General features: G+C 36.3%; 6 protein-coding genes across 9 annotated transcripts; 1 reads left to right on the top strand and 5 right to left on the bottom strand.

Moving 5' to 3' along the window:
- Positions 1–4678: 4678 nt before the first annotated feature.
- LOC131015343 (uncharacterized) lies at positions 4679–7244 on the bottom strand. The gene is made up of 2 exons (XM_057943711.1): positions 6261–7244; positions 4679–5954 (listed from the first exon to the last, which is right to left on the bottom strand). The coding sequence occupies exons 1-2, from the start codon at positions 7100–7102 to the stop codon at positions 4814–4816; spliced, it is 1983 nt and encodes a 660-aa protein (XP_057799694.1). The 5' UTR covers positions 7103–7244; the 3' UTR covers positions 4679–4813.
- Positions 7245–9370: 2126 nt separating this feature from the next.
- Positions 9371–17365, top strand: LOC131015472 (UDP-sulfoquinovose synthase, chloroplastic-like). 3 transcript variants are annotated; one of them, XM_057943896.1, is made up of 2 exons: positions 9371–9503; positions 16831–17365. In XM_057943896.1, the coding sequence occupies exon 2, from the start codon at positions 16865–16867 to the stop codon at positions 17240–17242; it is 378 nt and encodes a 125-aa protein (XP_057799879.1). In that variant the 5' UTR covers positions 9371–9503; positions 16831–16864; the 3' UTR covers positions 17243–17365. The 3 variants fall into 3 exon arrangements, 2 of the variants coding, with proteins under 2 accessions (XP_057799879.1, XP_057799878.1); XM_057943895.1 differs by lacking the exon at positions 9371–9503 and adding an exon at positions 15551–15676; XR_009098506.1 differs by lacking the exon at positions 9371–9503 and adding an exon at positions 15841–16694.
- On the bottom strand, positions 11936–13271 carry LOC131015389 (uncharacterized). Its single transcript, XM_057943770.1, has one exon. The coding sequence runs from the start codon at positions 13175–13177 to the stop codon at positions 11936–11938; it is 1242 nt and encodes a 413-aa protein (XP_057799753.1). The 5' UTR covers positions 13178–13271.
- Positions 13266–14259, bottom strand: LOC131015422 (protein VACUOLELESS GAMETOPHYTES-like). The gene has a single exon (XM_057943809.1). It carries the CDS (start codon positions 14201–14203, stop codon positions 13283–13285), a length of 921 nt encoding a protein of 306 aa, XP_057799792.1. The 5' UTR covers positions 14204–14259; the 3' UTR covers positions 13266–13282.
- A 567-nt stretch (positions 17366–17932) lies between the features above and the next one.
- Positions 17933–20460, bottom strand: LOC131015342 (uncharacterized). Of its 2 annotated transcripts, none has more exons than XM_057943710.1 (2): positions 19532–20460; positions 17933–19198 (listed from the first exon to the last, which is right to left on the bottom strand). In XM_057943710.1, the coding sequence occupies exons 1-2, from the start codon at positions 20404–20406 to the stop codon at positions 18064–18066; spliced, it is 2010 nt and encodes a 669-aa protein (XP_057799693.1). In that variant the 5' UTR covers positions 20407–20460; the 3' UTR covers positions 17933–18063. The 2 variants fall into 2 exon arrangements, with proteins under 2 accessions (XP_057799693.1, XP_057799692.1); XM_057943709.1 differs by having other exon boundaries at positions 17933–19201.
- Positions 20461–24711: 4251 nt separating this feature from the next.
- On the bottom strand, positions 24712–25503 carry LOC131019172 (protein VACUOLELESS GAMETOPHYTES-like). Its single transcript, XM_057947857.1, has one exon. It carries the CDS (start codon positions 25501–25503, stop codon positions 24712–24714), a length of 792 nt encoding a protein of 263 aa, XP_057803840.1.
- Positions 25504–25796: the final 293 nt, after the last annotated feature.

A 25796-nucleotide genomic window follows, 5' to 3' on the forward strand; every position in this document is an offset into this window, starting at 1 on the left:
TTTAAATATTGCATTGATTTTGTATTTATTAGAAACAGGTTTTACTGTGAAATATTAAAAAAATAAAAATCAAAATTATATATATTGCTACGGTTTTACTATTGAATACTAAAAACAATGTCGGTATGTAGCTACGGTTTTGCTACGGAACAAAAATAAAATAAAAGAAAGTATCTGTATATAGCTACGGTTTTGCTACGGAATATTAAAAAAAATAAAAAAATACTATATATAGCTACGGTTTTACTACGGAAGGTTAAAAAAAATAAAATAATACCTATATGTAGCTACAGTTTTGCTACGGAATATTAAAAAAAATAAAAAAATACTATATATAGCTACGATTTTACTACGGAAGGTTAAAAAAAATAAAATAATACCTATATGTAGCTACAGTTTTGCTACAGATTATTAAAAAAATATAAAAGAAATCTATATATAGCTACGGTTTTACTACGGAAGGTTAAAAAAAATAAAATAATACCTATATGTAGCTACGGTTTTGCTACGGATTATTAAAAAAATATAAAAGAAATCTATATATAGCTACGGTTTTACTACGGAAGGTTAAAAAAAATAAAATAATACCTATATGTAGCTACAGTTTTGCTACAGATTATTAAAAAAATATAAAAGAAATCTATATATAGCTACGGTTTTACTACGGAAGGTTAAAAAAAATAAAATAATACCTATATGTAGCTACGGTTTTGCTACGGATTATTAAAAAAATATAAAAGAAATCTATATATAGCTACGGTTTTGCTACGGAATGTAAAAAAATTACAAAAATGAAAAAGTAAAATAACGACGGTATATTCCGTTATTAAAGCGTTGTTAAATTTAACGACTGAATATTCCGTAACAGGTGAACAGTACGACCAAGCATATCGCGACGCTTGTCATTCCGTGGTAAATTTTGAAATTTCCGTAGTTAATCATTTTTTGCTACGGTTTAGCTACGGAATTTTCCGTAGTTAATTTCAATTTTTTTTGTAGTGAAGCCTTCGACCCATCTTACACCCTCTGCATCTGTGAGTTTACGGATTTCTGGATCACCGTTCCAAAGGATTCCTCTCAAGGTCGATAAAAGGTTGCAGAGATGCCGGACTGTCTATGCAATGGCTGTTTCGATGGGTCAAGAAACGAGGGTTCAGCCCGGATCAGGGTCCGATCACAGCTCTAACGAAGCTTCCTCACCAAAGAAGGTCATGGTGATCGGTGGTGATGGCTATTGTGGTTGGGCTACTTCGTTGCATCTCTCGAACAAGAACTACGAGGTTGCTGTTGTTGACAATCTTGTCCGTAGGAGTTTCGACCACCAGCTAGGTCTTGATTCCCTCACTCCCATCGCTTCCATCCACAACCGGATCAGGCGTTGGAAGTCCCTCACGGGTAAAGATATCGGGCTCTACGTTGGAGACATATGCGACTTTGAGTTCTTGTCAGAGGCCTTCAAGTCGTTCGAGGGAAAAATATACTTATATATCTATAATATAAGTATATTTTTTTACCCGTTAAATAGTTTCAATCTTTTTACCCGTTATTACAATAATAACAATAACAATTCTTTTGAAGAACTAATAATTATTTATTTTTATAGTAAGTGTTAATTATCGTTAGTTATTTTTGAACTTTCCATGTCAATTTAACTTTGATCAAATTGCTTCTTTTTTTAAAAAATATTATTAGTTAGGTTTTTGTTTTTGCTATCTTATATAAAATGTCTATTTTATTAGTGTGCTCTATAATATATGGGCTTTGTATAAAGGGTTAAGTATCAGATTAGCCCCTAAGGTGGAGGCCCCTATGGCATTGGGCCCCTTATGGCAAGGGGTGTGTCAAATAAGCCCCTATGGTAATTAAAATCGAACAAAATCACCCTTAGCCCTAACGGTGAGTTAACAGCCGTTAACTATTTAAAAAAAAAAAATCTTTGTCTACCATGTGTTCGACGAAATGACTGAGACTCGTCAACTCGCCGCAGCTCAGCCTCCTTAATCCGGAGCCGCCGCTACCGCCACCACCGCTGCCGTCGTAGCCGCCGCTTCCTCCACCACCACTTCCGCCACCAACGACGACGTCGTCACCACGGCGCGGAGGATGTCGAGCTTCACGTTGATCTCGTCGCAGACGCAGCAGCTCCGCTTCACCATGCAGTTGTTGGTGGCATCCTGAAATCGTACGTGTCGAAATCCGTCAATTGCAAAGATAGCAATAGCATCATTAAAGAGACATAGAGAGAGTGTGTTTCTGATGGAGGGCTATAGTTAGTGATATTGATGATAAAGTCCATAAATTAAAATGAGCATGGCAGGCAAGTTATACTTATAGGAAGACGTAGACTGATTGGAATAGCATTAAAGTGGTGGAAGTCGTATGAGGAACATAGGAGCAAGTTAGAATAATGTTACACTAGAAATGGATCAAAGTGTGGAAAGAATCAAGTGAAGTCCCTGCTCAACTTGACATTCTTTACTAGTGAAATAAGTGTCCACGTTGCTGCTGGGACATTCTTCCCTTGAGCACAAACACGCAACAAACGACCCAACTTGAATGCTCTTCTGGGAATCAAGCATAATAAGCATCTGAATCATATGCTGCCGAACTTCAGTTGATGATTTTCTACTCCTAACACGTCCCTCAATTCATTTTGACTAAAAACTCTAGGATTCTGCAGGGTTAATATCCCTTGAACCACTCGGTCATCATAAACCTGCACCACTTCACCATGTCTCTTTAATGATCTATCAACGTGAAGCTCGACATCCTCCGCGCCGTGGTGACGACGCCGTCGTTGGTGGCGGAAGTGGTGGTGGAGGAAGCGGGGGCTACGACGGCAGCGGTGGTGGCGGTAACGGCGGCTCCGGATTAAGGAGGCTGAGCTGCGGCGAGTTGACGAGTCTCAGTCATTTCGTCGAACACATGGTAGACAAAGATTTTTTTTTTTTTTAATAGTTAACGGCTGTTAACTCACCGTTAGGGCTAAGGGTGATTTTGTTCGATTTTAATTACCATAGGGGCTTATTTGACACACCCCTTGCCATAAGGGGCCCATGCCATAGGGGCCTCCACCTTAGGGGCTAATCTGATACTTAACCCTTGTATAAATGCAGACATTAGAAACAATACCTCGATAAACAGATGGGATCATTTGTCCCACTATTTTGTGTGTACCACTGTGTACCACTTTTAATTTATCTATTTTATAATTATTTTTTATAAAAATAAAACTCTAATTAATATTTATAACTAAAAATTGAAAATTTAAAACATTATATACCCTAACTTTGAATTAATGAACCCAAATAATCAATTATTAATTCAAATAAATATAAAAAAAAATAATTATAAACCCTAATTGGATGAGTGAACCGTTGTCTCATGTCTCATGTCCAACCTTTGCTATATTAATGTGAAAAAGTAAATTTTCGCTATATTATATATATTGAGCGAATGAAGAATATTGAAGTGTCCAACCTTTGCCAAAGTATCATGTCCATACCAAGTGTCCTATAATTGGTATATTATGCATGTTGTGATTAACATGTTATGTGGGGAAACAAGAGATATATAATTTTTTATACTTATGCATAGAGTTAAATATATATATATATATATATATATATACCAAAAACAATAAGCTTAGACCGATTTGAAATTATGTCATTCTATCAGATCAGGTCGAACTATTTTTAAAAGCTCTCTACTTGTGTGATATCGAGGAATATATTTGTCTTGATATCAAGTGAGGTATTCTTCTTGAAATTTTAAGTGTCTTATTATGTCTACGTCGAGTGTGTATTAACATTAATCGCGTGACACTAAGCGCTTGGTTAAAACAAGAAAATAAAAGATTTCCATAAATTATTTATGTTATATAATTTGAAAGTATTTATGTTATATAATCGAGTGTGTAGGATTTGGGATCTAGTGTATATAAATTATTTATGTTATATAATTTGTAGGATTTTCAAAATAAGTTCATGTTGAGAGTTGATGAGCTCAAAATAGGCCCAATTAATTTATGTTATCAAATTTTGTGTTCGATTTGGACCCAATTTGAGTACAAGTTAATACTCCTTCTTGCGTCATTCATCTTTTCCTTTTTATATTGTTATACGTGCAAATCCCCTCAAACATATAAACAAAATAAAACTGTCATAACAATAAACATATATATATATATATAGATATAGCAAAAATAAGTTTTTACATGTTACCTCTTTAGTCTTTTTCAAGGGATGAAACTAAATCTAACTCTGTTTTTCTATTTTATTTCTTCTTAATCTAACTCTCTCTTTTTCTATTTTTGCGTTAAATAGTTTCAATCTTTTTACCTGTTATTACAATAATAACAATAACAATTCTTTTGAAGAACAAATAATTATTATTTTTATAGTAAGTGTTAATTATAGTTTATATCCTGAATTTTCAATAAATTTTTATCTATATATAGTATCAACTTTGATTTATGTTTTGTATAGCCTAAGTTTTGATAAATTATATATTTAACATCAAAATTATGACTATAGCCTTTCTTTATCTAAATTAATTATAAACGATATCAATCAATGGTATGTGATTAATACCTTGTAAATTATTGAACTTTGATCAAATTACTTTTATTTATTTTTTTATATTGTATTAGTTAGTTTTTGTTTTTGTATAAATGCATACATAGAAACAAGAACTCGACAAAAGACATCACAAACACTAAAACATAGAAAATAAAACAAACAAAGAAAAAACCCTCTCAACGTTGAGAGAAAAAACATAAGCAAAAGCAATACAAGAAGAAAGAGGTAAAACATCACTCCACGGCCTTCATGTCTCCCTTTCTGAGCATTTCGGCACCGCAGTAGTATAAACAAACGCAGAAGTTGCATGATGCACACTGAAATCCTGGCTCTTCATACATATACCTACGACAAAGGTCGCAGCGGCGTTTTGAGAGAAGTTGATAGGCGAGAGGGTGTGGTGGGTGAAGTGCCGCATCATTAATCACATACTCCTTTCCCAACTTGATGTTTCTATAGTACCCGGATGTGGAAATCAAGCAGCCGGGATGGATGGATAGATCGCAGTGGCGGCAGCGATACATCCACCTCTTAGGATTCGTTGCTGCTCTTTCACATACATCGCAGTAGATTGATTCACCTTGAGGGTTGAGATTGGCGTCGTACGTCAATAGCAGCGGGTGGTGCTTGTCCCATCTACGGCTGGTGATTGATGCTGGCAGCACAGCGCATCGAACGTGCACAATGAACTCACAGTTGCCACACGCGTAATAGTTGTTGCTGTATACGAAGTCACCACACATAGCATCACAGTAAAGTTGTGCCCCGCCAGATTGAAAGTGGAGGGGATGTTGTGGGTGAGCCGTGTGATATATGGTGGCCGGCAGAGATGCGCACTTGATGTCTGCTATGAAGTCGCATTTTGTGCAAGCGTAGAACAGCCCACTTGACTTGAGTTCACACACCTCGCACTCCCACTCATCGGATGGAAGTTTGTCAGAAGATTTGAGAATCAGGTGGTGACCAAATTGGTGGTGGAGTGGAATGGAGGGGACGCGAGATGGCAAGTGGAAGCACGCCATGTGAAGATTGTAATTGCATCCACTGCTGCAACTCATATAGTAGTAATCTTTACTACTTGAAGAAGAAGATGATGATGAAGATGGTCTCTGTTTCCGGTTGAATATAGGAGTAATGCACCCATCACATATTAATTGCGATTCTTGATCTTTCCCATCATCATCATCACTACTATTTTCTTCTTCTTCTTCTTCGGGAGATGATGACACTAATCTGAGTTTGTGATTGTGGAACTTATAATCTTCATCATGATGAGGTATTGATATAGCTCCTCCTTCTCTCTTTACCAAACCTCCAATTAGCTCTTCACTCACATCACTTATTGGGAACTCCATAATCCCTTTCTCATTTCTTCTACAACCAACAAAAACACAAATTAACAAATCTTTATGATGATGATTAAGGGGGTGTTTGACTGAACTTATAAGTTCCTTAAAACAACTCATAAGTTTCTCACCCTTACTTGAGTTTTATAAGCAATAATTTATCTTCAATTTTCTCATTCTAACAAGAATTTTCTTATAAGCTCAATTATGAAATACTTTGACAATTCATAAACTTTTGAAACATTTTTTATAAGCTATTCTTTTTACACTCTGTGAAATAAGCTTCGCCAAACACCGTCTAAGTAATGACACAAGAATATTGATCACAACGTACCTAGTGGCGTTGGAGGCGCAGTTGAGATGGACAACATAGCTGCACAACTCACAATGATATATCCAATATTTAAACGGTAAATAAGTTTTACACACATCACATTTCAAGTCCCTTCTCATATATGAAGGTGGGACATGAAAAGAGAGAGAGAGGGGGTGAGAGTGGTACTCGCTTTCGATGGTTTGAGGCAACGATGCGCAACTCTCGTGGATCCAATACTGACAATTAGCTATGCAGCACATGTAGGATTTCACCCCGCGTGTGATGCCGCAAGCATCGCACTTGAAGCGACAACTCCTCCTCACCAACTTCAATCCATGGTTGGGGTGACTCGGATGATCTATGGTGCGATGTTGCTCGTCATCGTCGTCGTCATCATCGGCTGCATTGTACATCATGTCACTACCCTGCGCGCATCTCATATGCATCCACAACATACATTCTGCCCTCGTACATTTGTAGAATATGCTCCCCTCCATGTTGGCAAGAAAAGTTCGGCGGTTGATAAGAGAACTTTCGCAGATTGCACACAACTTTCCTGCGAGTGTTCTGTGACGGTATTCATCATAGCTGAATACATGATGATCAGTGAGTATGTGTTGTGGGTGCATTGCGTGTCTAATCTTCCTCGGCATTCCCAAACATTCTTCATCTAATACGATACCAACCGGCCAACATCTACATGCATAAGCTTTCTCTCCTCCATTAAAAAGCCTTCCACAGCCAGAACAATTTTCTCTTATACAAGGTTCCCCCAGAGTAAGTCGATGCTGGTGGCTCCAATGATGAACAACCTTCGTCTCCTCCTCCTCTTCCTCTATCTTATTTTCTTTCCCACTCATTGTATATGTGTGTGTGTGATTTTTTATCTTCTCAACTACAACTGATTGTGTCTGTGGGTGGTGGATGTCGATGGAGCTTTGAGCTTTGGAAACATTTAACAGACATAGAATGGAATCATCCAAAACTTCCCATCTCAGCAAAGAATAATGCATCATAATAACAAAGTATACTTCACTCAAAGAATCTACTTTTCTTTTCTTCTTCCTATTTTCGTCTTGATATAATTTAATTATACTCGTGCATAGAGTTGTCTTAACAAAAATATATATATATATATACAAAAAATAATGCAACTTAGACTAGTAGGAAATAATACCATCCTCTTAGGTCAGGTCCAACCATTTTTTATAAATTATATGTGTGTGTGTGACTTTTTTCTTTCTAAACTACAACTGATTGTGTCTGTGGGTGGTGGATGTGGATGGACAGGGACGGAGCCAGGAATTAAGTTTAGGGGGGGCTGAATTTACTACGGGGGTTCGGGGGCCGCCCCTGATAAAAATTTTTTTGGGCTTCCGTATATTTAAGGCATTTTTTTTATTACAATACGAGCATAATAATAATAATAACAAACAACATTTTCATAGATTATATAGTTTCAATATATTACAAATTAGTTTCAATACATTACAATTTTTTTTTTGAACATTTCATATATTTTAGGCATTTTTTTTATTAAAAGACAAGCATAATCTAAATAACAAACAATTTTTTTTTGGGCATTTCATACATTTTCTATTAAAAGACAAGTATAATAATAATAGTAATAATAATAATGAACAATATTTTCATAGATTATATAGTTTTAAACAACACGATTATCCTTAAGTTAAGTATATATGAGTGAATATAACAAGCAAATCAACTTTTGTATAACCAAGTTTCACTATATTTTATTAAATGAATTTTGTTTAGTTCAACTTATTAAATTGGATTTTAAGTAGAAATTATATTGGGCTCGATCATAGAATGAGCCACTAAAAAAATTATATACACATATATATTTAAATAAATATTTATATACATTTATATATTTATGCATATATATACATAGAAAAATTTAAAATTTTGAGGGGGGGCGGTGGCCACTACCAGCCACCCCCCTGTCTCCGTCTCTGTGGATGGAGCTTTGAACTTTGTTAAATGACATAGAATGGAATCATACAAAACTTCCCATCTCAGCAAAGAATAATGCATCATAATAACAAAACATACTTCACTCAAAGAATCTACTTTTTTTCTTCTTCTTCCTATTTTTGTCTTGATATAATTTTTTTATACTCATGCATAGAGTTGTCTTAACAATATATATATATATATATATACACACACACACAAAATAATGCAGCTTAGACTAGTCGGAAATAATACCATCCTTTTAGATTAGGTCCAACCATTTTTGATAGCTCTTTACTCGTGCGATCTTGATGAATATATTTTTCTTAATATAAAGTGGGGTATTCTTGTTGAATTTTTAAGTGTCTTATGTCCACGTCGGGTGTGTATTGACATTAATCACGTGACCGTAAGCTCAAAATATCTCCTTTCCTTTTCTTTTTCTTTTTTTTCTTTACAAATTTTTATTTCTCATTTTTCCTTCTTGTGGTTATGTATTATTCTTTTGAAGTATTTTCTAATCAATTGATTTAAATAATTGCAAATGCAAGTATTTAATTTTTTTAGGGTATTTACTATTGAGATATTTATTTTTGATGCAGAATAAAATGTTTATTTATTTTAAGAAATCATAATCGATGCATTTCGGCATACACGTGGAATCTCAACCTGAAATTTATTGATTAAATTCGAATCCATAATCTTTTATTGAACAAATAATAAGATGAAATTCTACTACAAAACGGGCCAGGGAATAAAATAAATGGACTAATAAGCAATTAAATGGGCCTAATTAACTCAGGTCCAAAATAATGTCCCATTTAGTAGTAATCAATGGGCTACAAAAATTTCGAGCCCAAATATTTAATGCCATTTTGGGGCCATCTTAGAATATACTCCCTCCGTCCACGAAATGAGTACCCATTTGTGGACGGCACGGGTTTTAAGAAATATATGAAGTGTAGTCTGAATAGTTTAAGGGTCCCACTTTTTGAGTGTATTAATTAAAGAGATGTGTGAGGTACACTTGCCAAAAAGGGAAATGGGTACTCATTTCGTGGACGGACGAAAAAGGAAATATGGGTACTCATTTCGTGGACGGAGGGAGTATAATAATACGGGAGGGTTTTCTACAAAAATCTTGAAAAAAAGAAGAATATCCATTTTGATTTCTCCTTTTATGCTACTGAAGCTCGAACTCATATAAAAAAGTAGCTATTAATCATTCAATTAATCAAGATAGGAAATACTATTTTGATCATCATTCAACACCGTCATATAAAGGTAGAGACCCTTTTCTTCAATCTCTGTGTGTGTGTGTTTTTGTCGCATTTGTTTGCTGGGTTTTACTTCAATTACTCACAAAGTTTGAGTCTTGATTAAGATGGAGCTTGGAATTGATTGATTATCAACTCTGTGTGTGTGTGTGTGTATTTTCCTTAATTTTGGCTTCCCATTGTTCAATTTTCTGGTATGTGTGAAATTGGATAACGATGATATTAATGCTGCAAAGAAAGCTTTTTTTTATTTAGTTTTTTATTTTCAAAATATAAATTTGTTTCTTGAATTTGCATATACTTGTATATGTAAGCTGGAAATTTACTCCAATTTCTTTTTTTTTTGTTGTTTCAAAATTGCTTTATGCCGTTGATATTGAGAGCTACTGAAAGTCTGAAAGTGGGCTATTTTTCTGATTTTTGGGAACATATTATATTAAATGATGAGTGATTTCAATTGGGGGTTAGGGCTTTGGTATTTTCTAGAGCAGCAATAGTTCAAGATAGGTTCCTAATTTTGATTAATAGCAACTTTTTTTTCTTGATTTTCTCCTCCTTTTCCTGTCTAATTCAGCCCCTGCATAAGGCCTAATCCCTGCAAATTGTAGCAGTTTTCGTATAGGTCGTGTCTCCAAATCTCGAACGCCAAAATGTAGTTCGTATTAGGATTCGAAAGGCTCGTTTCTTGATCTCTAGATAGTAACTGATTGTTGGCTGAGTATGTTTAAATGCTCCTTTTGTGTTGATGTTGTGTATACATCTAAGCGCGCTTCATTTTGATGCTAATCCGTTGCTTTACATGTGCGATATCAAGGTATAGATACGACCGTAGCTCTAATTGTTGGCTGAGTGTATCTAGTTCTATGCTCCCTTTTATGTTGTTGTTGTATATAAATCTAAGCTTGCCTCGTTTGATGCTAACTCGTTGCTCTACATTACCCAATACCCAGCTATAGATACAGTTTTGGTCGAAGCTAGCATCGTATGGCGCATGCTGCTTTGGTGTCTTGTTCTTTAAACCTCTCCTCGGGCAGCAAGCCTTCGACCCATCTTACAACCTCTGTGTCTGTGAGTTTACGGATTCCTCTCAAGGTCGATAAAAGGTTGCAGAGATGCCGGACTGTCTATGCAATGGCTGTTTCGATGGGTCAAGAAACGAGGGTTCAGCCCGGATCAGGGTCCGAACACAGCTCTAACGAAGCTTCCTCGCCAAAGAAGGTCATGGTGATCGGTGGTGATGGCTATTGTGGTTGGGCTACTTCGTTGCATCTCTCGAACAAGAACTACGAGGTTGCTGTTGTTGACAATCTCGTCCTCAATAAATAAATAATTGAGATCACCTCAATAAATAATTGCAAATGCATGTATTTAATTTTTTTAGGGTATTTTCTATTGAGATATTTGTTTTTGATGCAGAATAAAATGTTTATCTATTTTAAGAAATCATAATCGATGCATTTCGGCACACACATGGTATCTCAACCTAAGATTTATTGATTAAATTCGAATCCATAATCTTTTATTGCACAAATAATAAGATTTAGAGGAGAAATAACTAAATTTTTGTCCAAGAAAATTAGAAATCCTACAAAAATAATTATGATATGAAATTCTACTACAAAACGGGCCAGGAAATAATACAATATAGACTAATAAACAATTAAATGGGTCTAACTTAGGTCCAAAATAATGGCCCATTTAGTAGTAATTAATGGGCCAGTTTTGCTCTTGAATTCAGCTTGATCAGTCAAATCCAAATATTGCTGGAGAAAACAGTAAAAAAAAATACTTATAGAGGCAGCACCCTAGTCTAGCCAAAACCTTTTAGTCATAGGAAATTCTAGCCATACAAATAAAAATATGGAAATAATAGCATTTCTGACTAAAATACCCTTTTAGTGTGTAACAATATAAAATATACTATTACACACTTTTTAGAAACGAAAAAAGTGTGTAATAGTGTATTTTACACTGTTACACACTTTTTCGCAACGACACACTTTTACATTATTACACACTTTTGTGAAAAAGTGTGTAACAGTATTAAGGGTATAATTGCACATTTACGTTAGAAAATGCTAGTTTTTCCATATTTTTATTTGGGTGGACATTTTTTCCTTTTCTTATACAAGAACGGCTAATTGATCCCATTAACTCATACGGTATATATATAATATAAGTATATTTTTTTTACCCGTTAAATAGTTTCAATCTTTTTACCCGTTATTATTTTTATAGTAAGTGTTAATTATAGTTAGTTATTTTTGAACTTTCCATGTCAATTGAACTTTGATCAAATTGCTTTTTTTTTTTTTAAATATTATTAGTTAGTTTTTGTTTTTGCTGTCTTATATAAAATGTCTAATATATGGGCTTTGTATAAATGCAGACATTAGAAAAACATAAGCAAAAGCAATACAAGAAGGAAGAGTCAAAACATCACTCCACGGCCTTCATTTTTCCATTATTGAGCATTTTTTCGCCGCAGTCGTATAAACAAACGCAGAAGTTGCATGATGCACACTGAAATCCTCGCCATTCATACCTATCCCGATGACAAAGGTCGCAGCGGCGTTTTGAGAGAAGTTGATGGGCGAGAGGGTGTGGTGGGTGAAGTGCCGCATCATTAATCACATACTCCTTTCCCAACTTGATGTTTCTATAGTACCCGGATGTGGAAATCAAGCAGCCGGGATGGATGGATAGATCGCAGTGGCGGCAACGATACATCCACCTCTTAGGATTCGTTTCTGCTGTTTCACATGCATCGCAGTAGATTGATTCACCTTGATGGTTGAGATTGGCGTCGTACGTCAATAGCAGCGGGTGGTGCTTGTCCCATCTACGGCTGGTGATTGATGCTGCCAGTACAGCGCATCGAACGTGCACAATGAACTCACAGCTGCCGCACGCGTAACAGCCATAAATGTATGTGATTTCACCACACATAGCATCACAGTAAGTTACTACTCCCCCGCCAGATTGAAAGTGGAGGGGATGTTGTGGGTGAGCCGTGTGATATATGGTGGCCGGCAGAGAAGCGCACTTGATGTCTGCTATGAAGTTGCATTCCGTACAAGCGTAGAACAGCCCACTTGAGTCGAGAGAGCACACCTTGCACTCCCACTCCTTGGATGGAAGTTCGTCACAAGATTTGAGAATCAGGTGGTGACCAGATTGGTGGTGGAGTGGAATTGAGGGAAGGCGAGATGGCAAGTGGAAGCACGCCATGTGAAGATTGTAATTGCATCCACTGCTGCAACTCATATAGTAGTAATCTTTACTACTTGAAGAAGAAGATGATGATGAAGATGGTCTCTGTTTCCGGTTGAATATAGGAGTAATGCACCCATCACATATTAATTGCGATTCTTGATCTTTCCCATCATCATCATCACTACTATTTTCTTCTTCTTCTTCTTCTTCTTCCGGAGATGATGACACTAATCTGAGTTTGTGATTATGGAACTTATAATCTTCATCATGATGAGGTATTGATATAGCTCTTCCTTCTCTCTTTACCAAACCTCCAATTAGCTCCTCACCCACATCACTTATTGGGAACTCCATAATCCCTTTCTCATTTCTTCTACAACCAACAAAAACACTAATTAACAAATATTTATGATGATGATTAAGGGGGTGTTTGACTGAACTTATAAGTTCCTTAAAACAACTCATAAGTTTCTCACCCTTACTTGAGTTTTATAAGCAATAATTTATCTTCAATTTTCTCATTCTAATAAGAATTTTCTTATAAGCTCAATTATGAAATACTTTGACAATTTATAAGCTTTTGAAAAAAAAATTATAAGTTATTCTTTTTAAACTCTGTGAAATAAGCTTCGCCAAACACCGTCTAAATAATGACACAAGAATATTTATCACAACGTACCTAGTAGGGTTGAAGGCGCACTTGAGATGGACAACATAGCTGCACAACTCACAATGATATATCCAATATTTAGATGGTAAATATTTGCCACACACATCACATTTCAAGTTCCATTTCATATATCGAGGTGGGACATGAAAAGAGAGAGAGAGGGAGTGAGAGTGGTACTCGCTTTCGATGGTTTGAGGCAACGATGCGCAACTCTCGTGGATCCAATACTGACAATTAGGTTTGCAGCACATGTAGGACTTCCCCCCGCGTGTGATGCCGCAAGCATCGCACTTGAAGCGACAACTCCTCCTCACCAACTTCAATCCATGGTTGGGGTGACTCGGATGATCTATGGTGCGATGTTGCTCGTCGTCATCATCATCGGCTGCATCGTACATCATGTCACTACCCTGCGCGCATCTCATGTGCATCCACAACCTACATTCTGCCTTCATACAGTTGTAGAAAATTCTCCCCTCCGTGTTGATAAGAGAACTTTCGCAGATTGCACACAACTTTCCTGTGAGTGTTCCGTCATCGTAGTCATCAAAGCTGAATACATGTTGAGTGAGTATGTGTTGTGGGTGCATTGCGTGTCTAATCTTCCTCGGCATTCCCAAACATTCTTCATCTAATACGATATCAACCGGCCAACATCTACATGCATAAACTTTCTCTCCTCCACTAAAAGGCCTTCCACAGCCAAAACATCCTTCTCCTATACGAGGTTCCCCCAGAGTAAGACGATGCTCGTGGCTCCAATGATGAACAACCTTTGTCTCCTCCTCCTCTTCCTCTATCTTATTTCCTTTCCCACTCATTGTATATATACGTGTGTGTGTGATTTTTTTTTCCTTCTCAACTACAACCGATTGTGTCTGTGGGTGGTGGATGTCGATGGAGCTTTCAGCTTTGGAAACATTTAACAGACGTAGAATGGAATCATGCAAAACTTCCCATCTCAGCAAAGAATAATGCATCATAATAACAAAGTATACTTCACTCAAAGAACCTACTTTTCTTTTTCTTCTTCCTATTTTTGTCTTGATATAATTTTTTTATACTCATGCATAGAGTTGTCTTAACAAAATATATATATATATATATATATATATATATATATACAAAAAATAATGCAACTTAGACTAGTAGGAAATAATACCATCCTTTTAGGTCAGGTCCAACCATTTTTGATAAATTATATGTGTGTGTGTGACTTTTTTCCTTCTAAACTACAACTGATTGTGTCTGTGGGTGGTGGATGTGGATGGAGCTTTGAACTTTGTTAAATGACATAGAATGGAATCATACAAAACTTCCCATCTCAGCAAAGAATAATGCATCATAATAACAAAGCATACTTCACTCAAAGAATCTACTTTTTTTTTTCTTCTTCCTATTTTTGTCTTGATATAATTTTTTTATACTCATGCATAGAGTTGTCTTAACAATATATATATATACACACACACACAAAAAAAAAATAATGCAGCTTAGACTAGTCGGAAATAATACCATCCTTTTAGATCAGGTCCAACCATTTTTTATAGCTATTTACTCGTGCGATCTTGATGAATATATTTGTCTTAATATCAAGTGGGGTATTCTTGTTGAATTTTTAAGTGTCTTATGTCCACGTCGGGTGTGTATCAACATTAATCACGTGACCGTAGGCTCAAAATATTTCCTTTTCTTTTTCTTTACAAATTTCTATTTCTCATTTTTCTTTCTTGTGGTTATGTATTATTCTTTTGAAGGAGTATTTTCTAATCAATTGATTTAAATAATTGCAAATGCAAGTATTTAATTTTTTTAGGGTATTTACTATTGAAATATTTATTTTTAATGCAAAATAAAATATTTATTTATTTTAAGAAATCATAATCGATGCATTTCGGCATACACATGGCATCTCAACCTGAAATTTATTGATTAAATTCGAATCCATAATCTTTTATTGAACAAATAGTAAGATTTAGAGGAGAAATAACTAAAGTTGTGTCCAAGAAAATTAGAAATCCTACAAAAATAATTATGATACTAAATTCTACTACAAAATGGACCAGGGAAAAAAATAAATAGACTAATAAACAATTAAATGGGCCTAACTCAGGTCCAAAATAATGGCCCATTTTCTGCAAAAATCTTGAAAAAAAGAAGAATATCCATTTTGATTTCTCCTTTTAGGCTACTGAAGCTCGAACTCATATAAAAAAGTACTCCAGCTATTAATCATTCAATTAATCAAGATAGGAAATACTATTTTGATCATCATTCATCATCGTCATATAGAGGTAGACCCTTTTCTTCAATCTGTGTGTGTGTGTGTTTTTGTCGCATTTTTTTGCTGGGTTTTACTTCAATTACTCAAAGTTTGAGTCTTGATTATCAACTCTGTGTGTGTGTGTGTGTTTTCCTTAATTTTGGATTCCCATTGTTCAGTTTTCTGGTATGGTTGTTCTTCTTCCTCCATTTTTTAATTTTCTTGAAAACATTGTAAGTTTATGTTCTTCCAAATAGGTGGTCGCGCTAGCAGAATAATTCTACCCTAATTAAATGTTAGATCTACTACTATGGCTGTAGACCTTGGTAGCAGAATCTGGCGCTGCTCTTCTTCTCCATCATCTCACTTTTACTAATCAAATCTTTAAACATGTGGGCCATAACTTTATCTCATTAATTTAACTCACCTCTACTCCTTTGGAGAACTAATCAATTCCAGTCATCGGGCAAAAAGGTGGTATCAACTCCATAACATAAACATAGTTAGATTACATAGAATTGTACATGAACTTTAATTTTTATATCACAGTATAACTTTCAAAATTTAGTCCAATTTCTTTTTTTGTTGTTGTTGTTTCAAAATTGCTTTATGCCGTTGATATTGAGAGCTACTGAAAGTGGACTATTTTGCTGATTTTTGGGAACATATTATATTAAATGACGAGTGATTTCAATTGGGGGTTATGGTTTGGTATTTTCTAGAGCAGCAATAGTTCAAGATAAGTTCATAATTTTGATTAATAGCAACTTTTTTTCTTGATTTTCCCCTCCTTTTCCTGTCTAATTCAGCCCCTGCATAAGGCCTAATCCCTGCAAATTGTAGCAGTTTTCGTATAGGTCGTGTCTCCAAATCTCGAACGCCAAAATGTAGTTCGTATTAGGATTCGAAAGGCTCGTTTCTTGATCTCTAGATAGTAACTGATTGTTGGCTGAGTATGTTTAAATGCTCCTTTTGTGTTGATGTTGTGTATACATCTAAGCACACCTTGTTTTGATGCTAATTCGTTGCTTTACATACGAGATATCCAGGTATAGATGCGACCGTAACTCTAATTGTTGGCTGAGTGTGTCTAGTTCTATGCTCCCTTTTATGTTGTTGTTGTATATAAATCTAAGCTTGCCTCGTTTGATGCTAACTCGTTGCTCTACATTATGCGATACCCAGGTATAGATACGGTTTTGGTCGAAGCTAGCATCGTATGGCGCATGCCGCTTTGGTGTCTTGCTCTTTAAACCTCTCCTCGGGCAGCAGGTCGTGCAGCAAGCCTTCGACCCATCTTACACCCTCTGTGTCTGTGAGTTTACGGATTTCTGGATCACCGTTCCGAAGGATTCCTCTCAAGGTCGATAAAAGGTTGCAGAGATGCCGGACTGTCTATGCTATGGCTGTTTCAATGGGTCAAGAAACGAGGGTTCAGCCTGGATCAGGGTCCGATCACAGCTCTAACGAAGCTTCCTCGCCAAAGAAGGTCATGGTGATCGGTGGTGATGGCTATTGTGGTTGGGCTACTTCGTTGCATCTCTCGAACAAGAACTACGAGGTTGCTGTTGTTGACAATCTCGTCCTCAATAAATAAAGAATTGAGATCACCTCAATAAATAATTGCAAATGCAAGTATTTAATTTTTTTAGGGTATTTTCTATTGAGATATTTGTTTTTGATGCAGATTAAAATGTTTATCTATTTTAAGAAATCATAATCGATGCATTTCGGCACACACATGGTATCTCAACCTAAGATTTATTGATTAAATTCGAATCCATAATCTTTTATTGCACAAATAATAAGATTTAGAGGAGAAATAACTAAATTTTTGTCCAAGAAAATTAGAAATCCTACAAAAATAATTATGATATGAAATTCTACTACGAAACGGGCCAGGAAATAATACAATATAGACTAATAAACAATTAAATGGGTCTAACTTAGGTCCAAAACAATGGCCCATTTAGTAGTAATCAATGGGCCAGTTTTGCTCTTGAATTCAGCTTGATCATTCAAATCCAAATATTGCTGGAGAAAACAGTAAAAAGAAATACTTATACATATAATATAAGTATATTTTTTTTACCCGTCAAATATTGCTGGAGAAAACAGTAAAATATTTATTTTTGAACTTTCTATGCCAATTGAACTTTGATCAAATTGCTTTTTTTTTTTTTTCATATTATTAGTTAATTTTTGTTTTTGCTATCTTATGTAAAATGTCTAATATGTGGGCTTCGTATAAATGCAGACATTAGAAACAGGAACTGGACAAAAGGCATCACAAACACCCAAACATAGTATCAAATTGATGAAACAAACAAAAAACACTCCAACGTTGAGAAGTAAAAGCGGTGAGAGAAAAACATAAGCCAAAGCAATACAAGAAGAAAGAGGTAAATATATAAAACATCACTGAACGGCCCTCATGTTGCCATATCTGAGCATTTTTTCGCCGCAGAAGCATAAACAAACGCAGAAGTTGCATGATGCACACTCAAATCCTCGCTCTTTATACTTATCCAGATGACAAAGGTCGCAGCGGCGTTTTGGGAGAAGTTGATAGGCGAGAGGGTGTGGTGGGTGAAGTGCCGCATCATGAATCACATACTCCTTTCCCAACTTGATGTTTCTATACTTACCGGATGTGGATTTCAAGCAGCGGGGATGGATGGATAGATCGCAGTGGCGGCAGCGATACATCCAGGCCTTAGGATTCATTTTTGCTCTTTCACATGCATCGCAGTAGATTGATTCACCTTGATGGTTGAGATTGGCGTCGTACGTCAATAGCAGTGGGTGGTGCTTGTCCCATCTACGGCTGGTGATTGATGCTGCCAGCACAGCGCATCGAACGTGCACAATGAACTCACAGCTGCCACACGCGTAACAGTTAGAACTGTATATGTAGTCACCACACATAGCATGACAGTTAACTTGTCCCCCGCCAGATTGAAAGTGGAGGGGATGTTGTGGGTGAGCCGTGTGATATATGGCGGCCGGCAGAGAAGCGCACTTGATGTCTGCTCTGAAGTTGCATTTTGTACAAGCGTAGAACAGCCCACTTGAGTAGAGATCACACACCTTGCACTCCCACTCCTCGGCTGGAAGTTTGTCAGAAGATTTGAGAATCAGGTGGTGACCAGATTGGTGGTGGAGTGGAATGGAGGGGACGCGAGATGGCAAGTGGAAGCACGCCATGTGAAGATTGTAATTGCATCCACTGCTGCAACTCATATAGTAGTAATCTTTACTACTTGAAGAAGAAGATGATGATGAAGATGGTCTCTGTTTCCGGTTGAATATTGGAGTAATGCACCCATCACATATTAATTGCGATTCTTGATCTTTCCCATCATCATCATCACTACTATTTTCTTCTTTTTCTTCCAGAGATGATGACACTAATATGAGTTTGTGATTATGGAACTTATAATCTTCATCATGATGAGGTATTGATATAGCTCCTCCTTCTCTCTTTACCAAACCTCCAATTAGCTCCTCACCCACATCACTTATTGGGAACTCCATAATCCCTTTCTCATTTCTTCTACAACCAACAAAAACACTAATTAACAAATCTTTATGATGATGATGATTAAGGGGGTGTTTGACTGAGCTTATAAGTTCCTTAAAACAACTCATAAATTTCTTAAAAAATAAAGTTTCTCACCCCTACTTGAGTTTTATAAGCAATAATTTCTCTTCAATTTTCTCATTCTAACAAGAATTTTCTTATAAGCTCAATTATGAAATACTTTGACAATTCATAAATTAACTTTTGAAACATTTTTTATAAGCTATTCCTTTTAAACTCTGTGAAATAAGCTTCGCCAAACACCGTCTAAATAATGACACAAGAATATTGATCACAACGTACCTAGTGGCGTTGGAGGCGCAGTTGAGATGGACAACATAGCTGCAGGGCTCACAATGATATATCCAATATTTAGATGGTAAATATTTACTGCACACATCACATTTCAAGACCCTTTTCATATATTGAGGTGGGACATGAAAAGAGAGAGAGAGGGAGTGAGAGTGGTACTCGCTTTCGATGGTTTGAGGCAACGATGCGCAACTCTTGTGGATCCAATACTGACAATTAGGTTTGCAGCAGATGTAGGACTCCCCCCCGCGTGTGATGCCGCAAGCATCGCACTTGAAGGGAGAACTCCTCCTCACCAACTTCAATCCATGTTTGGGGTGACTCCGATGATTTATGGTGCGACATTGCTCGTCGTCATCATCATCGGCTGCATCGTACATCATGTCACTACCCTGTGCGCATCTCATATGCATCCACAACTCACATTCTGCCTTCATACATTTGTAGAAAATGTTTCCTGCCGCGTTGATAAGAAATCTTTCGACCAGGAAATAATCACGCCTGGTAAGCATCCTTACGCGGTTGATAAGAGAACTTTCGCAGATTGCACACAACTTTCCTGTGAGTGTTCCGTTTTCGTATTCTTTAAAGCTGAGTACATGTTGAGTGAGTATGTGTTGTGGGTGCATTGCGTGTCTAATCTTCCTCGGCATTCCCAAACATTCTTCATCTAGTACGATACCTTTACCAACCGACCAACATCTACATGCATAAGCTTTCTCTCCTCCATTAAAAGGCTTTCCACAGCCAAAACATCCTTCTCCTATACGAGGTTTCTCCAGAGTAAGACGATGCTCGTGGCTCCAATGATGAACAACCTTCGTCTCCTCCTCCTCTTCCTCTATCTTATTTCCTTTCCCACTCATTGTATACGTGTGTGTGGGATTTTTTTTTCCTTCTCAACTACTACTGATTGTGTCTGTGGGTGGTGGATGTCGATGAAGCTTTGAGCTTTGGAAACATTTAACAGACATAGAATGGAATCATGCAAAACTCCCCATCTCAGCAAAGAATAATGCATCATAATAACAAAGTATACTTCAAAGAATCTACTTTTCTTTTCATCTTCCTATTTTCGTCTTGATATAATTTTATTATACTCGTGCATAGAGTTGTCTTAACAAAAATATATATATATATACAAAAAATAATGCAACTTAGACTAGTAGGAAATAATACCATCCTCTTAGGTCAGGTCCAACCATTTTTATAAATTATATGTGTGTGTGACTTTTTTCTTTCTAAACTACAACTGATTGTGTCTGTGGGTGGTGGATGTGGATGGATGGAGCTTTGAACTTTGTTAAATGACATAGAATGGAATCATACAAAATTTTCCATCTCAGCAAAGAATAATGCAGCATAATAACAAAGCATACTTCACTCAAAGAATTTACTTTTTTTTTTCTTCCTATTTTTGTCTTGATATAATTTTTTTATACTCATGCATAGAGTTGTCTTAACAATATATATATATATATATATACACACACACACAAAAAAATAATGCAGCTTAGACTAGTCGGAAATAATACCATCCTTTTAGATCAGGTCCAACCATTTTTTATAGCTCTTTACTCGTGCGATCTTGATGAATATATTTGTCTTAATATCAAGTGGGGTATTCTTGTTGAATTTTTAAGTGTCTTATGTCCACGTCAGGTGTGTATTAACATTAATCACGTGACCGTAAGCTTAAAATATCTCCTTTTCTTTTTTTCTGTACAAATTTCTATTTCTCATTTTTCTTTCTTGTGGTTATGTATTATTCTTTTGAAGGAGTATTTTCTAATCAATTTATTTAAATAATTGCAAATGCAAGTATTTAATTTTTTTAGGGTATTTACTATTGAAATATCTATTTTTAATGCAAAATAAAATATTTATTTATTTTAAGAAATCATAATCGATGCATTTCGGCATACACATGGCATCTCAACCTGAAATTTATTGATTAAATTCGAATCCATAATCTTTTATTGAACAAATAGTAAGATTTAGAGGAGAAATAACTAAAGTTGTGTCCAAGAAAATAAGAAATCCTACAAAAATAATTATGATACTAAATTCTACTACAAAATGGACCAGGGAAAAAAATAAATAGACTAATAAACAATTAAATGGGCCTAAATCAGGTCCAAAATAATGGCCCGTTTAGTAGTAATCAATGGGCTACAAAAATTTCTAGCCCAAATATTTAATGCCATTTTGGGGCCATCTTAGAATATATAATACTCCCTTCGTCCACGAAATGAGTACCCATATTTCCTTTTTCGTCCGTCCACGAAATGAGTACTCATTTCTCTTTTTGACAAGTGTACCCCACACATCTCTTTAATTAATACACTCAAAAAGTGGGACCCTTAAACTATTCACACTACACTCCATACATTTCTTAAAACCCGTGTCGTCCACAAATGGGTACTCATTTCGTGGACGGAGGGAGTAATACGGGAGGGTTTTCTGCAAAAATCTTGAAAAAAAGAAGAATATCCATTTTGATTTCTCCTTTTATGCTACTGAAGCTCGAACTCATATAAAAAAGTAGCTATTAATCATTCAATTAATCAAGATAGGAAATACCATTTTGATCATCATTCAACACCGTCATATAAAGGTAGAGACCCTTTTCTTCAATCTCTGTGTGTGTGTGTTTTTGTCGCATTTGTTTGCTGGGTTTTACTTCAATTACTCACAAAGTTTGAGTCTTGATTAAGATGGAGCTTGGAATTGATTGATTATCAACTCTGTGTGTGTGTGTGTGTATTTTCCTTAATTTTGGCTTCCCATTGTTCAGTTTTCTGGTATGTGTGAAATTGGATAACGATGATATTAATGCTGCAAAGAAAGATTTTTTTTTATTTAGTTTTTTATTTTCAAAAAATAAATTTGTTTCTTGAATTTGCATATACTTGTATATGTAAGCTGGAAATTTACTCCAATTTCTTTTTTTGTTGTTGTTGTTTCAAAATTGCTTTATGCCGTTGATATTGAGAGCTGTAGAATCCATGTCATCCCCTGTGGCTTTGTTGCTTGAGTTCTCTTCAGCCTTCAATATAGAGCCATTTGTTGCCCTTGTCTCATTGATAAGAAGAGCTTCACTCAGTTGTGACTCAACGCTCTTTAGTTTGGCCTACACAGAGGCAACAAACATGATCAAAATTAAAGACCCATAAATTCAGCTTTTAGGCAGCATGTGATTCATTTCTTCATAAATTTCAATATAAATCACAGAACATAAAGCTGGCAAAGTTATGCACTTGTTAACATGAACACAAATTTCAGAATATTTGGCACATAATGCAACTATCTGGCAACCATACCTCAAAAACCCATTTAACAGTTCACTGTAGCATCCCACAAATTATGTTTCGTTCACTTAATTAGGATGTGTGATAAGTGCTAGTTCAAGGGCCTGCGAGCACTATAAGCATTCAATATGTACCATTTTTGTAGGTGAATGCTTTTCTTGAATTGTGCTTGAAAGCTTTTACCTTTTGTCAGATAACCAGAATGCTTATTTTTGGGAACATATTATATTAAATGATGAGTGATTTCAATTGGGGGTTAGGCTTTGGTATTTTCTAGAGCAGCAATAGTTCAAGATAGGTTCATAATTTTGATTAATAGCAACTTGTTTTCTTGATTTTCCCCTCCTTTTCCTGTCTAATTCAGCCCCTGCATAAGGCCTAATCCCTGCAAATTGTAGCAGTTTTCGTATAGGTCGTGTCTCCAAATCTCGAACGCCAAAATGTAGTTCGTATTAGGATTCGAAAGGCTCGTTTCTTGATCTCTAGATAGTAACTGATTGTTGGCTGAGTATGTTTAAATGCTCCTTTTGTGTTGATGTTGTGTATACATCTAAGCACGCCTCGTTTTGATGCTAATTCATTGCTTTACATACGAGATATCCAGGTATAGATACAACCGTAACTCTAATTGTTGGCTGAGTGTGTCTAATTCTATGCTCCCTTTTATGTTGTTGTTGTTGTTGTTGTTGTATATACATCTAAGCACCCCTCGTTTGATGCTAACTCGTTGCTCTACATTATGCGATACCCAGGTATAGATACGGTTTTGGTCGAAGCTAGCATCTTATGGCGCATGCCGCTTTGGTGTCTTGCTCTTTAAACCTCTCCTCGGGCAGCAGGTCGTGCAGCAAGCCTTCGACCCATCTTACACCCTCTGCATCTGTGAGTTTACGGATTTCTGGATCACCGTTCCAAAGGATTCCTCTCAAGGTCGATAAAAGGTTGCAGAGATGCCGGACTGTCTATGCAATGGCTGTTTCGATGGGTCAAGAAACGAGGGTTCAGCCCGGATCAGGGTCCGATCACAGCTCTAACGAAGCTTCCTCACCAAAGAAGGTCATGGTGATCGGTGGTGATGGCTATTGTGGTTGGGCTACTTCGTTGCATCTCTCGAACAAGAACTACGAGGTTGCTGTTGTTGACAATCTCGTCCTCAATAAATAAAGAATTGAGATCACCTCAATAAATAATTGCAAATGCAAGTATTTAATTTTTTTAGGGTATTTTCTATTGAGATATTTGTTTTTGATGCAGATTAAAATGTTTATCTATTTTAAGAAATCATAATCGATGCATTTCAGCACACACATGGTATCTCAACCTAAAATTTATTGATTAAATTCGAATCCATAATCTTTTATTGCACAAATAATAAGATTTAGAGGAGAAATAACTAAATTTTTGTCCAAGAAAATTAGTAATCCCATTAAATTCTACTACAAAACGGGCCAGGAAATAATACAATATAGACTAATAAACAATTAAATGGGTCTAACTTAGGTCCAAAATAATGGCCCATTTAGTAGTAATCAATGGGCCAGTTTTGCTCTTAAATTCAGCTTGATCAGTCAAATCCAAATATTGCTGGAGAAAACAGTAAAAAGAAATACTTATATATATATAATATAAGTATATTTTTTTACCAGTTATTATTTTTATAGTAAGTGTTAATTATAGTTAGTTATTTTTGAACTTTCCATGTCAATTGAACTTTGATCAAATTGCTTTTTTTTTTTAAATATTATTAGTTAGTTTTTGTTTTTGCTGTCTTATATAAAATGTCTAATATATGGGCTTTGTATAAATGCAGACATTAGAAAAACATAAGCAAAAGCAATACAAGAAGGAAGAGTCAAAACATCACTCCACGGCCTTCATTTTTCCATTATTGAGCATTTTTTCGCCGCAGTCGTATAAACAAACGCAGAAGTTGCATGATGCACACTGAAATCCTCGCCATTCATACCTATCCCGATGACAAAGGTCGCAGCGGCGTTTTGGGAGAAGTTGATAGGCGAGAGGGTGTGGTGGGTGAAGTGCCGCATCATTAATCACATACTTGTCTCCGAACTTGATGTTTCTATAGGCACCGGATGTGGATTTCAAGCAGCGGGGATGGATGGATAGATCGCAGTGGCGGCAACGATACATCCACCTCTTAGGATTCGTTTCTGCTGTTTCACATGCATCGCAGTAGATTGATTCACCTTGATGGTTGAGATTGGCGTCGTACGTCAATAGCAGCGGGTGGTGCTTGTCCCATCTACGGCTGGTGATTGATGCTGCCAGTACAGCGCATCGAACGTGCACAATGAACTCACAGCTGCCGCACGCGTAACAGCCATAAATGTATGTGATTTCACCACACATAGCATCACAGTAAGTTACTACTCCCCCGCCAGATTGAAAGTGGAGGGGATGTTGTGGGTGAGCCGTGTGATATATGGTGGCCGGCAGAGAAGCGCACTTGATGTCTGCTATGAAGTTGCATTCCGTACAAGCGTAGAACAGCCCACTTGAGTCGAGAGAGCACACCTTGCACTCCCACTCCTTGGATGGAAGTTCGTCACAAGATTTGAGAATCAGGTGGTGACCAGATTGGTGGTGGAGTGGAATTGAGGGAAGGCGAGATGGCAAGTGGAAGCACGCCATGTGAAGATTGTAATTGCATCCACTGCTGCAACTCATATAGTAGTAATCTTTACTACTTGAAGAAGAAGATGATGATGAAGATGGTCTCTGTTTCCGGTTGAATATAGGAGTAATGCACCCATCACATATTAATTGCGATTCTTGATCTTTCCCATCATCATCATCACTACTATTTTCTTCTTCTTCTTCTTCTTCTTCCGGAGATGATGACACTAATCTGAGTTTGTGATTATGGAACTTATAATCTTCATCATGATGAGGTATTGATATAGCTCTTCCTTCTCTCTTTACCA

Source organism: Salvia miltiorrhiza, chromosome 3 (assembly GCF_028751815.1).
Source record: "Salvia miltiorrhiza cultivar Shanhuang (shh) chromosome 3, IMPLAD_Smil_shh, whole genome shotgun sequence".
NCBI classification, from domain to species: domain Eukaryota; kingdom Viridiplantae; phylum Streptophyta; class Magnoliopsida; order Lamiales; family Lamiaceae; genus Salvia; species Salvia miltiorrhiza.

What these genes read in the sequence shown, in the direction of transcription:
- LOC131015422 (XM_057943809.1), bottom strand. Translation starts at nt 14,203, where the DNA reads ATGAGTGGGAAAGGAAATAAGATAGAGGAAGAGGAGGAGGAGACAAAG.
- LOC131015472 (XM_057943896.1), top strand. Translation starts at nt 16,865, where the DNA reads ATGGCGCATGCCGCTTTGGTGTCTTGCTCTTTAAACCTCTCCTCGGGC.
- LOC131015343 (XM_057943711.1), bottom strand. Translation starts at nt 7,102, where the DNA reads ATGAGTGGGAAAGAAAATAAGATAGAGGAAGAGGAGGAGGAGACGAAG. An exon ending in TGCGCCTCCAACGCCACTAG is followed by an intron (nt 5,955 to 6,260) that starts GTACGTTGTGAT and finishes TGTTGGTTGTAG; the next exon opens with AAGAAATGAGAAAGGGATTA.
- LOC131015389 (XM_057943770.1), bottom strand. Translation starts at nt 13,177, where the DNA reads ATGAGTTGTTTTAAGGAACTTATAAGTTCAGTCAAACACCCCCTTAAT.
- LOC131015342 (XM_057943709.1), bottom strand. Translation starts at nt 20,406, where the DNA reads ATGAGTGGGAAAGGAAATAAGATAGAGGAAGAGGAGGAGGAGACGAAG. An exon ending in TGCGCCTCCAACGCCACTAG is followed by an intron (nt 19,202 to 19,531) that starts GTACGTTGTGAT and finishes TGTTGGTTGTAG; the next exon opens with AAGAAATGAGAAAGGGATTA.
- LOC131019172 (XM_057947857.1), bottom strand. Translation starts at nt 25,503, where the DNA reads ATGGCGTGCTTCCACTTGCCATCTCGCCTTCCCTCAATTCCACTCCAC.